At 38.3% G+C, this 16,596-nt stretch overlaps 1 protein-coding gene across 5 annotated transcripts in view; it reads left to right on the plus strand.

The window, feature by feature from the left end:
* Nucleotides 1–16,596, plus strand: part of DOCK4 (dedicator of cytokinesis 4) — a 429,626-nt gene that overhangs the window by 220,463 nt on the left and 192,567 nt on the right. For 4 of the 5 annotated variants that reach the window (XM_027075294.2, XM_027075298.2, XM_027075297.2 and 1 more), the window contains exons 9-11: nt 10,839–10,920; nt 12,003–12,063; nt 16,100–16,232. In XM_027075294.2, the coding sequence (XP_026931095.1) occupies nt 10,839–10,920; nt 12,003–12,063; nt 16,100–16,232 (276 nt within the window). The remainder of the gene's footprint in view (nt 1–10,838; nt 10,921–12,002; nt 12,064–16,099; nt 16,233–16,596) is intronic. The other variant, XM_053218204.1, reaches the window with a different exon arrangement.

A 16,596-nucleotide genomic window follows, 5' to 3' on the forward strand; every position in this document is an offset into this window, starting at 1 on the left:
ATTTAATTCTTCCAGCAGGTGCGTCAACATTGGGACTGTTGTCACTTTGGAGTCGATCAGATTTCGTGGTTTGCTTCCCTTTGGTCATACTTCTGTGTCACATATTAACAACAACAACAATAATTGCTTTAGAGATGTGGTGATGTCTTTAATAGGAGACATTTTAAGAAATGGACCAGGAGGAAGATCTAAAAACAAAAGAAGCAAAGAAGTAACTTCATTCAAGCCGAGAACACCCAGGTAGAAGCGCTCCATCCACTTTTTCCCTGTAGTATTTTAAGAGCTGTACGATATCAATTATTTTTCAAATTGCAGATTAATACAGTATTATAATAATAAGTGGCTGGAAATTCAAGGTGGCAGAAAAGTGGAAGCTCATAGAGTCATTGGATTGACAACTGGCTTTCTCATTCACTTTAGCTCTCTGCACTTATCCTGGCTACTTGTCTCTTCTTACTTAAGCCTTGCCATGTCATAGAATGCAACCAGAAGGTCCTTTTACCCTGATTCCTGTGTTTTAATGGTTTTTATTCATTTTGAGAAAAAGAGAGAGAGAGTGAGAGCGCATGAGCAGAGAAGGGGCAGAGAAAGAGGGGAAAGAGAGAATCTCAAGCAGGCTCTACGCTGGGTGTGATCTCACAAACCATGAGATCATGACATGAGCAGAAATCAAGAATTGGATTCTTAACTGACTGAGCCGCCCAGGCGCCCCTCCTGTGTTTTAAAAGATGACCAGATTGGTGTTCTTTTCATCAGGATTCTGGTCATTTCATCAGGATTCTGCCCTGTGTTTCCTGCTTGTAGAGAATTCAGATTTAGTTGTCCTAAGTTCCCCACTGAAGAGGTTAGGGTCACACATAGCACTCCACCTGTCAAGGACTTCTTTGGTATTCAGTGCCATTTCTGTTGTAGGAAAGTGGTACGCTGATAAAGGAATTAGAAATGATACGGCACCTCTTGGCTCCGATTCTGAAGAAGAGACTTGATCTTCTCAGCTTCTTTTTGTGCCCACAGGGCGGCCAGTGATATGGTTAAAGGAAGCTTACAAGTCTTTTATTGTCATTGAGGCAAAACATTATAAGATCATTTCATTATTGTCTTCATTTTTGCTGCCATCCTTCTATTCCAGTGGGGATGTGCTTATGAGTAAGAGGGAGAAGTCAAGGTGTTGAGGAATGTTGATAGACATGTTACTCTGTATTAATCAGAAGTACATTCTCAGACCTGTACTTATGGGAGCATCATTTGCAAAATCTGTCATGCTAAAACATCTGAATTAAAAATGGCAGATACATATGCAGTGTCTTTTCCTAAGTATTTCTATTTAGAGGCTTTTAACCACAAGTTAAACAGAGACTGTGTCTTCTTTTTGTTTCCATTGAGCTTGATGGATTTCAGACTTGCTGTTGAATCATTGATGTTCATTCATTGAACAAACAGTTACTGCTGTTTTCATCAGAGCCAGGCATTGACCTGGGCATTGAGGACACATCAATGAATAACACAGAAAAAATAATTCCTGCCCTTCCAGAACTCAGATTCTAATGCTATTGAGCTTTAAGTCAAGAACTATTTTTAAAAGATAGTTTCTGTGCCACCTCTTTGCATTGTAACCGATATGCTGTTTCCATTTCAGAAGAATATTTGCAGTGTCTAACATGATGCTTTCTAACCTTTTTAGTGCCCTCAGCTTCTTCTCAAAATTATAGAAACTGCAAACCTCTACAGAAATTAATATACCTATTCTCATACACATTAACATTTGTGTATCAGTTAAAAAATTTTTTTGGTTTATTTTTGACAGAGCATGCATGTGGGAGGGGCAGAGAGAGAGGGAGACCCAGAATCTGAAGCAGGATCCAGGCTCTGGGCTGTCAGCACAGAGCTTGACGTGGGGCTCAAACTCGCCGACTGCGAGATCATGACCTGAGCTGAAGTCAGATACTCAACCGACTGAGCCACACAGGCGTCCCTGTATATCAGTTTAGAGACTTTGTAGCTGCCTGTTTAAAATAATAGTAATAATAATAATAATAATAATAATTACTATAAATATATATATAACTATTATTATTATTATTATTATTATTATTATTATTATTATTTGACCTTTAAAAAGTTCCAAAAGCATGTAACATCTGGCTAACACATAGTACTTAATAATCATTTAGGAAGTTTTCAGTTTTGGGGCGCCTGGGTGGCTCAGTCTGTTAAATGTCCGACTTCAGGTCATGATTTCACAGTTGTGGGTTCAAGCCCCACGTCAGGTTCTGTGCTGATAGACAGAGCCTGGAGACTTCTTTGGATTCTAAGTCTCCCTCTCTCTCTGCCTCTCCTCCACTCTCATTCTGTCTCTCTCTTTCAAAAATAAGTAAACATTAAAAAAATTTTTTATTTAGGAAGTTTTCAGTTTTTAAACTTGCAGTGAATCCAATCTGTCAGTAAACTGATGAAAGGAAATTTGATTTTTGCTTATTTTCTTTTAAAACATAGAACATCTTGGGGTGCCTGGGTGGCTCAGTCTGTTGAGCGTCCAACTTCCGCTCACGTCATGATCTCCCAGTTTATGAGTTTGAACCTCGCAGTGGGCTTGCTGCCCTCAGCCTGTCAGCCCTGATCCCACTTCCCATCCTCTGTCCCCCTCTTTCTGCCCTTCCCCCACTTGGGTTCTCCCCCCAAAAATAAATAAATATTAAAAAATAATAAAAGAAAAAATAGAACATCTTTCTAATTAATATATGCATGCAAGATGTGTTGTACTTACTGGTTTTGCAGGGCTTGACTTATTTCAAGTTTTGTTATTTATTCTGTTTTCATTTAATACTTCCTTGCAAGGAACTGCATGCTTCAGCCCAGAGTACTTAAGCTTGGGTTTGCTTTATTTTCAAGATTCCTTATTACAAATGCTTTCCCTAACAAAAAGATCAGAATAATTACTGTACATAGACCAGTGTTTTTTCCCTCATGAAGTATCAAAGGTAGAGTATTTACAATGATCAAGTTATGTAAATTCCCAGAAGAATAAGCATAAGCTCTTCTGCCTACGTAGGCCTTCTTATTTCTTGATTCTTATTTGTGTTGATCAGATCCTATCATTGCCTACTTTTCATTACTTCTTTGAGGAACTTGTTTTCTACTGAAATTCTTAATGAATTCTCTAGAGATAGATACAAGCAAGTATTTTCCTGAGTGGCTCAACCAGTGTAGCTATTTCCAAGAATTTTACTTGTAATCAACATTGGGATTTCTGGGGTCTCAAATCTTTTGAACTGTTTGAACTTTTTACTGTTTTTGTCAAATCAACAATCAACCCAGATCATTTTTTAAAACTTCCTCAGTCAATGATGAATAGCACAATGCCTGTGAAACAGCAGGTGATCTGTACATCACTTATTTATAACTTTTAAAAAGCAGTGAATTTCTTTTTTGATTGAGTTTTACTTTTCTAGAGAGAGTTTCAATTCAGATAGCTGTATTCTCTGCAATGAAAACTAACATGAAATGCTTTTAAATCATCTTAAGTAGTAAGAAGGAATCAGCTTGATGTTCCAAATTGGCAGTAGAATTGACTGTAGTTTAAAAAATTATGTCTCCTTGTATCATCCAACTAAAACCAAATCCTTTGCTGTCCTGACAAAGCCATCACATTCGTTGGTTGCTTAGTCCTTCGCCCTCAAATATTTGTAAAGCGAATCTGGGCATGGACATTAATTGTAAAAAACAGAAAACTCAGAATCTGCTCTTGAGGTAAAGTCCGGGAACCTTGGTATTGAGGATCATTCTCTTTCCATTTCCCTTTAATCAGAAGAGCTCATGACCCTAATGTTGCTTTAGTTTTAAAATTAGAAAGCACATTAATAGCTTTATCTAGGAAGTCTTGCTTGAGAAGTTGCTTTCATTCATTGCCAAGGAAAAACTCTGTCCCTTGTCTGGTCATGTGGTTGGGAGAAGAAAGGGGAAAAGTCTTTGACTTGAAGATACCAGGCCTGTGTTGCGTGTTTTCTGATATGTATGACTCATAAAAGATAGCCAGCCATTCTAACTCGTTAGGGCCTGGGGCACTTGGGTCAAAACAGTGGTTCTTAAACATGTCTGGGCTTTTAAACATACAGGAGCTTTTAGGTCCATCCTGACCTAGTAATTCAGGATCTCCAGGGAAGGGCCTGGCTTTTACACAGCTCCCCAAAGCATGTTGTGCACACCCAGGTTAGGAGCCCCTGGATGACAAGGCCAGCAAGTTCCTCTGTTTCCCACTGGACATTCCTTTCACCTTTCCCCTGTGCCACAGTGAGCACCGAAGCTCTTGGTCCAGTGGCCCCCCCGCGGGGCAGCCAGCACACCTTCCACCTGCTCCCCAGAGTCTTGCCTGACTGCAGCAGCACCAGCTCCTGGGGGGTGGGGGCGTTAGTCCCCATTTAGGAAGCTGCTTGAGGCTTCCTGTTTTGAGTTGTCCACTCACTGCCACTTGTTCTAGGATAGAGCACAGTAACGGTTGCCCTCAGATTGTCAGAAGCATCTTACCCTGTTGGTCAGTCAGAAAGCATTTGAGAAAATGCTGGAGAAGCGGTGACATAGAAGCCTGAAATCACTGTATATTTGATGTTCTTGCCTTTTGGATAGAGGCTCTGGAGCCAGCAGGGCAGAACCATTCCCTCATCTCTTCTCACTCTTTTCTTTTTTCTTTTCTTTTTCTTTTCTTTTCTTTTCTTTTCTTTTCTTTTCTTTTCTTTTCTTTTCTTTCTTTTCTTTTCTTTTCTTTCTCTCTCTCTCTCTCCCTTTCCTTTCCTTTCCTTTCCTTTCCTTTCCTTTCCTTTCCTTTCCTTTCCTTTCCTTTCCTTTCCTTTCCTTTCCTTTAAAAAAGAAAATTAATGTTTGTTTTTGAGAGAGATACAGAGACAGAGTGTGAGTGGGGGAGGCAGAATCTGAACTAGACTCCAGGCTCTGAGCTGTCAGCACAGAACCCAACACGGGGCTTGAACTCACAGGCTGTGAGATAATGATCTGAGCTGAAGTTGGACCCTTAACCAACTGAGCCACCCAGGTATTGCCCTCTTTCTTTCTTTCTTTCTTTCTCTTTCTTTCTTTCTTTCTTTCTTTCTTTCTTTCTTTCTTTCTTTCTTTTCTTTTCTTTTCTTTTCTTTTCTTTTCTTTTCTTTTCCTTTTTTTAAATGTTTATTTTTGAGAGAGAGTGTGTGCACGTGAGCAGGGGAGAGGCAGAGAGAGAGAGAAGGAGAGAGAGAATCCCAAGCAGGTTCTGCACCCCCGATGTGGGACTTGAACTCACGAGTTGTGAGATGATGACTTGAGCCCAAGTCAAGAGTTGGACACTCAACCAATTGAACCACCCAGGCACCCCTCACTCGTCTCTTTCTGTCTTTTAGCTCCCACTATTTCCTCTCTGGCTCCTGGTGCATCTCCCTTCACTTCTTATGGTAGAGTAGATGATAATTGTTATTTCTATACACAGTACAGTGAACTTTAAGACAAGTGCTTTTGCATTTTCAAAGGTACCAGATGGAGTATTTTTTGGTCAAATGGTTTCATAAAGTATGAGTGTTGAAGAATCAGACAGTACAGGGTTTTATTTTTCTGATTAGCTTACCAGAACATGACCATCTAAATGTTTTCTGTCTTTGGTTACTGTTACTCTTGGAGATCATCCATTTATTTCAGTGATTTAACTGTTCGGCATGAGTTTAGAAATATTCTTCATAATTTTTTGTAGCTTGATCAGAATCCTAATCTTTCACATTACATGTTTCAACCAAAGATACTACCTGGTCATACATTTTTGGATGAAATATGGGTTGTGTAACTTGCATACCTGGAATCACTAGGCAGTTTTGCTTTTTTAGAAGAGGGGAGTGATATGGAGGTAAACATGAATGCGTACAGAGAAATAGAAAAATCTCCTTGGCATTGGCCATTCCTGGCTTTAAGTGTGTTGCTCTTTGAAGGCAACTGATTATCCAAGGAACACCCTATGAGAGAGCCACTTGATTATTCAGAGGGTTGGGAGCACCCTCCCACACCTGGCCTGCAGGCCTCCAAGACCCTAGGCCTTCCTACAGAAAGGCCTTCCTACAGAAGGGCAATTGCTTCTCAGTGGATATGATAGGCAGAGGAGCAGGAAGACAAGAGCATCCTATCTTGCTGAGAATGGGAACAGAAGCCATCAGAGGGCTTCAGACCCCTACTGTAGACCCCATATATTTTGATCACTGGTAAGTACTTTTCTACCAAACCATGTTATTGAAATACACTCTTCATTATCAGAGGTCTCATAGAGTATTCAGAACGCATTAGCACAGGTGAGCAGGTTCACAGCCATAAACTCCCGAAACATGGATACATTTGTTCCTCTATTTGTTTTCAGTTTCGTGCGTTGTCATTATTATTTTTTATTTTACTGAAAATATTCACAATAAAAAGTCTCCATTCACATGACATGGTTAGTCTTGCTCTTCTTTGTTCCAAATAATCTGTTCTTTTAAAGATGGCATAGCATTGTGGTTAAGAGCTGAGACTCTGGAGTTGGGCCCTGAATATTGATTTCCTGGCTCCACACTTGCTGACCATGCACGTTTGGCCAATTTGCTTCCTATCTCCAAGCCCCAGATTTCTCCTGTATAAAGCAGGGATGGAGGCAGTTCCTATCATATAGGGTGATTGTTAGAATTAAGTAAGAAAATCCATGTGAAGTGTAGGTCATGGTGCCTAGCACAGGGTATATATTTATTTATACTATTTTTCCCCTGGCGCCATGCTGGGGGTGCTTAGATACATTCTTACTTCATTATCTAGCTTTCCTTAAATTCTTGGTAGAAGAAGGCAAGTCATAAATAATAAATAGGATTTTTTATTCTTTATTTCCAAAGAAATATTTTGTCATTGTTGATTTATAATATGGAATGATTTGTAATGGCTCACACACGGAATTCAGGTGGACACTAAATTTCTCTGGCAGTGAAATTTCTTCTGGGAGAACATGGCAGTATATGGAAAAGTCAAATGAGGATATTTTTCCCTGCTGGTAATATCAAGTCTCATTTCTCAGTGTTTCTGGAAGTGTTTCTATTTGCTTATTCATTCTTTGATGATGAAAAAGGACGCAGTATTCTCATTTGGAAGTATATGATGTCACTGTAGATTTTTCCATTACTATATATTTAATATAATAAAGATATAAAATGTACATGGGAACAAGGTTAAAATCATGATCTAGAACCTGGGGGTACCATGAAGGTAATTCAGTGACTCACATTTGGTGGGGAGGCACCACTGATTGAAATGTCTCTTTGGAGAATTTTGTACATTTCTCTACCACAAAATAAAGGACATTATGGGGAAGAGAGGGAAAGTTGGGAAGGGAGATAAAGCTCCCCAATTATTTGGATTTTGTTGTATTTTTTCCTAAAAGATTGTATTTGTTCAGTGTTTAATTAAACACTGAGGAAGTACCAAATCATTGGCCACCAGCTGGGGATTTAAAGGTTCATGGTGATCCCCTTGTACTCTGGTTACTCATAATGTAATAGAAAGAAATACACAAACCTCTTATGATTAAGAAAAAAACGTGAATATGTAATGGAGGTATTCACATCTTATCATAGGACACTTTTAAACTCATAAAAACTAGTTGTGTTTTCTCATCAGAGATAACCACTGTTTTACTTAAAATAGAGTCTCGAAAATGCCTTTGTGCGTGGCCACCAAAGTTTGTGAGAGAATTGTAGAAGGTGTTCCAAGGTGGAATGTGAGTGACTTATTCGGTTCCCAGCCTTGAAGGCATACGTTTTGGTTTTCTCCACACATGGGATCAGGGGTATTTGTTTGTAATCCAAAGATTCTGGAATGTGTTGCTCTAGGTCTTTGGTTTACTCTGAAACCATTTACTGATTACACAGTTGCTGTATTACCAAAGCTGAAGAGAAATTCATTTGAGTTTGTGTAAGAATCTGTCACTAAGTGAATAAAAAAGTTTTGTTTTTTTTAATTGGCCACAAAGGTTTTCTTTTTCCTTTAATAGAAGTCTTAAAAAAGAAAATGCACGGGTTATTTTTCCATAGTACCCATCATCAGTCTATTTTTATCTCCCCCTTAAGGCATGCTTAAGCTATGGGATATGTCATTGGCTTAGTACATATTGATATTCTTACTGAAACAGGATATGATATAGTATAATACTTGCATAATCAGGATTCTGTCTAGACTGGTGAAATTAAAATAGTGACAGAGCAAGAGGAATCTCTTTCTGAAATAGAATACTTGAGGAAACACTGCTTTACCAGAATATTGATGAAGCTTGGAAATAAGGAGTGGTATTTTATATCCGTATTAAAGTTAAGGTTTTAATATCTAGAATGCCTTGTTGACTTTTGTATATTAACCTTATTTGGTACTCATCATTTTAGACTCACCTGTCAGAAGATAAAAGGAAATTTGTTTTAAACATTCCAGTAGAAATAAAGAAGAGCCTCAAACATAAGTGCGTCTCAAAAAAACAAACAAAAACCACATATGAACTGGCACATGCTCTCTTTGATACACAAGAGGGGATAATGGTCACAGTGCTTGTGTTTTGGGCTGAGATATAATGTATAAACTTTCTTTGATGCCTACGAAGCAAAACCAAATAGCATTCTTAAATCTCCAGAGTTTTGACTAAAGCCAAGTTCTTAAATCATTTTGGAATGTTGCATTTGTTTAGTAAAATAATTTAGTTTTCTAGGTATGTTTCATTGAACAACCTAGTAAGGAACCATTTTAAGCCAGAGACAGCTCTGAAATCTGCTAAATCAGATTTTCATTTCTTTCATTCCTTTGAGGCCAGGAAGGGTTTGGGGAGAGTGACCCTGTATTCTGGAGACGAGGCTTGACTGAGTCAGTGGGTGTCTCAAGCAGATGAATGACTTCTCCCTTATCTCAATATTCTGGAAATATTTGCTCAATATTTTTCTATAAAGCAGAGACAAGGTTTACATAGCATTCAAATAAAGTGCAAAGGTTTTAAATTAACATGTGGTATAGAATCCATCCTAAGCCACAGGCCAGCTCTGTGATCTTGGGCAAAACTATTTACTCTTTCTCAGTTTTCCCATCTATAAAATGGGTATAGTAATAGTACTGTTTTTATAAGGGCATAGTGAGGATTAAATGAATTAATCCCTGTAAAGTCCTTAGCAGAGCAGCCACCAAATGGCAAATTCATGCAAAAACAGTATACCTAATATGATTAAGTATAATTCACTTGTCCTAAGATGCAGTTTTACACATTTCCTTTTAGCATGTCTTAATCTTGAAATAACAGTGAATTTCCTTCCACTGTGAAGAAAGCTGACAGCCTCCTCCTTGAATTATCATGACAATTGGATAAGATTAATGTAATTTTGCACCCCCAGTTGGACCTGTCATCCCCACTCTCTCTTTCAGAATCATAGCATATGGGAACTTGAGCTTCACTTGAGAACCTTACAGCAATTTATATTCTCTTCATCAGACCTTACAGCCACCACTCTGCAAAACAAAACAAAACAAAAACAAACCCATAGGTAATAGGTATAGAAATGATCCCATAGCAATGGTCATTGGTTCCCTTTTCTCATATGAGAGGTCAGGAATAGGCATAGCATAAAAAAAAAAAAAAAAAAAAAAAAAAAAGGTAAGCGAGGTAGCTGAATCTATTACGTGCATCTATCTAGATTTAAATCGCAAAAGAGAATAAAGCTGTTCCAAAACAGCCATAAATTCAAATCCATATGCTTCCTTAGAGATGTGGTTATGGCTTTCACTTCTCCCTTTGTATAAGGAAGGGAGATTTTGGGTGACAGAGCCATTATTTAAGGCAAAGATCGAGTGATGAAAACGCATAGAGTTGGTAGTTCTGCGCCTCACCAATGCTCGACACTCCCTTTCCCTGCTCATTCCCTGGGCGGAAACTACACTAACCAAGGCCACACTATGGGCTAACACCACATTCTGTGGATGTTGGCTGCATGTTTTCTGCCTGAGGCAGGCAGCCATTTGATTCTTTCATAGGCACCAGGATATTGAAATTCAGAAGCTCAGGGTAGCTGGTATTCATTTTTCTTGGATTGATATTCTTTCTATTTTATTTATTTATTTATTTATTTATTTATTTATTTAAATATAAACAGGGTAGCATTACCTTGGATCTAAGTGATATCCATAAGTATTTATTGACTTGAATTAGTGGCTGATCAGTAGCATTTGTGTTTGCATTAGATTTGGGGACCCTGTATATTCAGATGCGAGTTCTGTGGGGGGTTTGAGTTCTCCTGTTCCTTTGTGAACCGAAGCAAATTCAAATTTCATTTCTTGGGCCTTCTCTTTGTGTTTTGGATTATAGACTTATAAGAGCATAAAATATTATGCTTATATTATATGCCTTATAATGGATGGTTACCACTGAGAATGGTGTATGATGTTTATTAAATACTATCACACAAAACATGAAAAACAGTCCTCTTAGGTATGAACTCAGTTAGGTCCTGTTTTTTCCCTTAGTGCACTTGTTTTTACTTTATAGAATAATGATATCACTGATATGAAAACCTATTCTTTTAAAAGTTAATTTTTTGTTTGCATATATATTTATGTTTTCTGCTTTTGCAGTTGCAGTTTGCCTGTATTATCAGAAATGAAGCAAATGTTTATTGTCCTGGGCATGCTCCTAATTTACATAAGCAATTTTGGCATCAAATGAAGGACTTAATAACTTTTGAGTTTAACTCCTTAGATGAAGAAGCAATTAGAAGAGTGATGGGTCCTTAGATATTAAATAATCTTCAGAATATTAAACTTTTTTTCTCTTATAGTGAGAGATTTTTCTTGAGGCTGAATAGAAATGGACTTCCCAAAGCCCCAGATAAACCAGAACGACATTGCTCTCTCTTTGTGGTAGGTGGATCTTGTTTCATCTAGGAAGCAGATTCTTGCATTTGTGCTTTGTTACTTAAGGGAAATGAATTATTGTGAGAGAAAATAGTGACTCTGCCTAAACTTTGTAAATAACACATAAAGTACATTCGTGCTAGGAATTCTTAACACCACCATTGATAGACACACCTCTGTTCCTTTGGTGCATGTTAGAGCCTGTTAGATTCAGCGTGGCATATGGTATTTAGAATATACTTAGTAAATGTTTAAAGAATGAGTGAGAGATTAAAATAAGAATAGACTTTTTAAAAAAGCTATTATTTGACATCAGTAGACTTACAGTGTAAAGTTCATTGTAGTGGTATTTTTACTTATTTTTTTTTAAGTTTTTACTTAAATTCCAGTTGGTTAACATACAATGCAATATTAGTTTCAGGTGTACAATGTAGTGATTCAACACTTCCATAAAACACCCAGTGCTCATCACAACGAGTGCACAACTAATCCCCATCATTTCTTTCACCCATTCCTCACCCACCTCCCTTCTGGTAACTATCTGTTTGTTCTCTTTAGTTAAAGAGTTTCTTTCTTGGTTTGCCTCTCTTTTTTTTTTCTCCTTTGCTCATTTGTTTTGTTTCTTAAATTCCACATATGAGTGAAATCCTATGGTATTTGTCTTTCTCTGACTTATTTTACTTAGCATTATACTCTCTAGCTCCATCCATGTCCTTGCAAATGGCAAGATTTCATTCTTTTTTATAGCTGAGTAATACTCCATTGTATATATACCACATCTTCTTTATCCATTCATCTGTTGATGGACACTTGGGCTGTTTTCATAACTTGGCTATTGTAGAATGTGCTTTTTTTTTTTTTTTAAGCATTATTTGACATCAATAGACTTACAATGTCAAGGTGATTGTAGTGGTAGTTTTACAATGGCATTTGAATTATATGCTTCTGCAAAATTCCATTAAGAATGTTGACATTATCTTGGTCTTTCTTCTGTTATTTGTGAAAATAATGTGCTATTACCTTTAAGTGCTTTTGCATAAATTATGATTTTTAAAATAATCACACTTTTTTTTTTTTTCTTTTGGTAGGATTTGGGTAGCAGCGAACTAAGAAGGGACATCTATATCACTGTGCACATTATCCGAATTGGTAAGTCCAACACTTGTCAGTGTGATAGGGACACAGCAGCGGCAAGAAATGCTGAACAGTCTCTGTGGTGATGTGATTTCTTTGCTATCTGGATGAGAAAGAAGAGAAAGCCAGTTTGGAATCCAAGAACCACCGAATTTGGGACTTGTTCCCTTGCCTCCCCAAACTCACATACAGCCTCTTCATGCATCGTAAATAGATTTTGTTCTCTTTCCATAGAAGTCATTAGGTCGTCGTCGTGCTTCATTTTGTTTTATTGGGCTCCCTAAACATATTTGATTCAAAATTTGGTGTTTGTCTTTTTAGATTCTAATTCCTGTTAACAGCATAAATTGAACTTTTTGGATCTGGATTTCCTACAAGTTTATGAAGATTTTATACTAATTGGCATTTTCAAAAGTGTAGAATGCCACAGAGCATTATTGCAGAAAGTGCTACAAGAAAAGCGTTATGAAATACTGAATGCTGTATATTTTTTCCACTTGTGTAATATCATCAGCTCATAAAAGGGTCTGAGAAGCCCTACAGGGAAAAATTGAAATGCCTCTCTAACTTGGTTGGCCCAAGATTTCTCCATATTTGATTTGACTGTGGAAACATTTATATAATGTAACATTTACTAACATTTTGCAGAGCCCACTTTGGGTGTTCTACACTGAACTTGCACAACAGACCCAGAATATTTTCGCTCGTTTTTACTCATAAAATGTCTCCGAAAGCAGGTATTTTATGGCAGAGGAACTAGGTAAAACAAGGCATTGTGAAGCCTACACAGTGTTTCTATTAAAAGCCAACCAGCTGATACTGGGAATTGGTTCCCACTTCTTCCCTAACTCTGGTATATTATCTGCTCGGGAATGCTGCTGCAGGATAATAATACATCACTGTGCAATCCTGCATAGTGATCTTCATTTTTATAGTCTTTTATCTTATGAATATGATAACCACATTGTACATTGAGAGAGACTATAAAACATGTTGCCGTTCCAACGTAGATTTTCTTTATATTTTTCTCATAAAAATGAGTTCTGAAAACCCATTTTCATTTTATGCTATTTTTTTTTCTTTTTAATTTGAGGGGCAGTTGAAACAAAAAGAAAGAAAACTGTTTTTGGTTTTAATTTTCTTTCTATAAGTGAGTATATGGGGGGGGGGAGGAATTGTAAAGAATCTCTTTTAAATGTTGGAAAAATTGGAATGCATGCTGCAGTGGATTTATGAGATCAAGCTTTTGTGTGTGCCCACGATGGCAGGGGTGCAGTGTATTAGGTAATTTTTCGTGTGTGTGTGTGTGTGTGTGTGTGTGTGTGTGTGTGTGTGTGTGTGTTTCAAATGCATCATGCCAGTTATTAATGTAAAATGTGGTTTTGGATATTTTCATAGAAACATTGCATTGGAGTATAACTCTCTACAGTATTGAGAGAAACAGTAAACTCCTTTTGCTTTCCGAACTTTTTAAAAGTTATCTACAGGTTGTTGGTGGTAGAAACACATGTGGCAGATGGACTCCAGGTCCTACTTGCCTGTGGCCTGGGTGGCTCTGCTGCTGAGGGAGCCACTTCTGTTGTACCGGTGACACGGCTGTCTTTTGAACACAGGGTGTTGGATCAGTGATTGCATGTTTTACTAAGATTTTTTTATGATCGTTAAGTCGTCAGAATGAATGTTGAATGAGAAACTACCTGCACCCCTTGCCCCCGCCCTGAGCTTTGGCCAAATTAATGCTTCACTGAGATTCCTGCATAAACTGCCTGATGGTTGGGCACATTTACTAGTGTGACATCTTGAGACCGAGAAGGAATAATAAAGGTAAGAAACACTGCAAAAGGGCGAGACTTCATCTGCTGCAGTGAAATTGAAGAGTGGAGGATTCTGGTCTGTCAGGGAGAAATACTTCTTACTTTTTCTAGAATGTCCCTCGTACCTGCTTTAGTAAGAACAGGGCACGCTGACCGTCACTGGCTGCAGAGAACAAGAGCGATAGCACCTCGCCTCGGAATTTAAGCCCAGATCTTTGGTTAGAAGAGGAGGAAAAAAGAGAGAAATAAATAGCTTTAGATCCTCCTGCCGTCCATCCCGCTTAAGGTTTTTCCATCGCCGTGTTTCTCCTTTTGGCTTTTAGCTGGTTCCCAAAACTGTTTACTAAATATTGCTAAATATTTTTACCTTCCCCACGCCTGCCTGCCTTTCTGCCTAGAGAATTTTCCTATAAATCTGACCGGAACTGTGAACTCTGATTAATTCTAGAGTTGGAATCACCAGGGCTGGCATCAAGTAGCGTTTTTGGTGCAGGACTGAGAGAAAAGTTTTAGTATCCAGAGCTGTGGTGCCTGCAGAGCCAGAAAAGACAACTTGAAATTGAGTGTCTGAGGACATGAGTGATGTAGAGGCTCAGCAGTGAGGGTGTAAGGCAGTCAGAGAAAGTGGCCCAAACCTCACCGCGGCTCCTCAGGTGGTGAGAGAGCACTTCCTGCATCCCCCCTTACTTGGCTGTCCTCACCAGGCACCCACAGATTTTTCTTTTGTGCAGTTCTAGCCACAGTGGGTCAGAAAATTGGGGCGATATGCCTACCCTGCATCAACTTCTAGGAATTTACAGCTGGAGGAGTCTGTGTGGGAATAATCATGTTGAGAGTTTCAGGGGTTTTGCTGTTGTTTGTTACCACTAAACCCCTTGTGTGATGTTAAGTAACTTTGAAACACTCCACCCAGAAATCTTATAATCCCTGTGTCGGCTTGTGTTAACAAAGGGAATGATTGAGCAAGAAAAGAATTTGTAAATCATGATACCGGTAAAGATGGGAGTATATATTTTATCCTAATCTAATCTGTAATAATATTCAAAATAGAGGTAAACTAGACTTTTTTTTTTTCCCATTTAACAAGTGAACAGAGTTTTAAATTTATTTGCCAGTTTTGTAAGTAAAAGTAAGACTTGTTGATAAATTCAAATAGGACCTTATAAAGTGTTTGGTTTATCAGTGTAATTTATATGAAAACGTGGGTTGAAATTTAGCTACGTATTACAGCATCAGATCATGAAAACACGATTCTTTGAATTTTGCACATATAAAAAGCAACTTATTTTGACCATGTTGTAGTTTTTCCATGCTATTTGTAAGCATTTCCCTAAAAATGATGCATTGCTAAGGTAGTTTTACTTTATTACTAGTGAATGGAAGCCAAGTTGGATATCCTTCCCCTCCTTTTTTTTTTTTTTTTTTTTTTACTTTTAACATTGGATTTGGGAAGTGTTGGAGTCCTCTAGATGTCCTGTGGGAGAATTTTGCTCAGATGGAAAACAACTTATATATCTGTTGCCAAACATCTGGAAACAGATTTGCATATTTTTTTTTATTATTTTCCCTCACATTAACTTGTTATATTTCAGCTTCAGTATACTTTCTGCTTTCTGTCCTCAGACTAATCCACTGGCAAATTAAATACAATAACAAATTAAAGCAGTATCTCAATAATACACTTAAAAATATATAACAATTTAAACAAGTTGCAACTGTGTTGGAGTGACAGCCATCCTGGGAGATTGCAGCCATTGGCTGAATTCTAATCAGCCTGAGCCCTGGGTCAGGAAAAGACATGCATGTTCTTTTGATCATCTGTGCTTCCTTGTTATATTTTCAGGGTATCTAAACTGCTTCCTTTCAAAGGTGAAATATTTAAAATAGCTCTTTAAACGTGGACCTTTTTAAAAATTTTCTCTTAGAGGGAATGGACACCATTATTGCATTTATTGACCTGGACTTCCTGGGTCGCCTAAACAAATCCTCAGGGGGAGGGTTCCCAAACATGGGACCAACTCCAGTCTTCATGTTTCAAAGATGACAGTTGGTGCCCAGAGTTACATCTATGAGCCCGAGGTCACACAGTGAGGTGCTTGGCAGGGAGAGTCACGAACTGAAGCAACATCTTCTGTGTCCTTTTAATTGCCCGGTTGTGTTTTATCTGGCCGATGTATCTATTTAAGATGCACCAGTCAAATGGCTCCATGGGCTGTGTTTGCTTTTCAATTGAACAGGTCGAATGGGGGCAGGAGAAAAAAAGAATGCCTGTAGCGTCCAGTACCGGCGACCCTTTGGCTGTGCGGTCCTTAGTATTGCCGACCTGCTGACAGGAGAGACGAAAGATGACCTCATCCTAAAAGTGTACATGTAAGAAGCACGAACGCAGCGGGGCCTGGGGTGGGTGCAGAGGCACATGTGGCTCTTGTGTGGCAGATGCTACTCCATTTCCGTAATGGAGGGGCAAGGGATGGGTTGAGTTTAGGAGCCACTCCTCGAAAACAGTCTGTAAACTCGCTACAAGTGAGCCCACAAATCACCATTCACCAGTCAGAGGAATCACGAAATCAAGACTCCAAGAACCCAGATAGATTATCAACTGGGGAGACCATCTACTTCACAGAGCACCTCCTGTGAATTTAAAAACCTGACCAGTCCTTACCCTCAGAGTGTTAGTTTGTTCTTGGAAAATGGACATAGTTTTTAACATAAACTCATTAGAATTGGGAACAGA

Source organism: Acinonyx jubatus, chromosome A2 (genome assembly GCF_027475565.1).
Source record: "Acinonyx jubatus isolate Ajub_Pintada_27869175 chromosome A2, VMU_Ajub_asm_v1.0, whole genome shotgun sequence".
Taxonomy (NCBI): Eukaryota; Metazoa; Chordata; class Mammalia; order Carnivora; family Felidae; genus Acinonyx; species Acinonyx jubatus.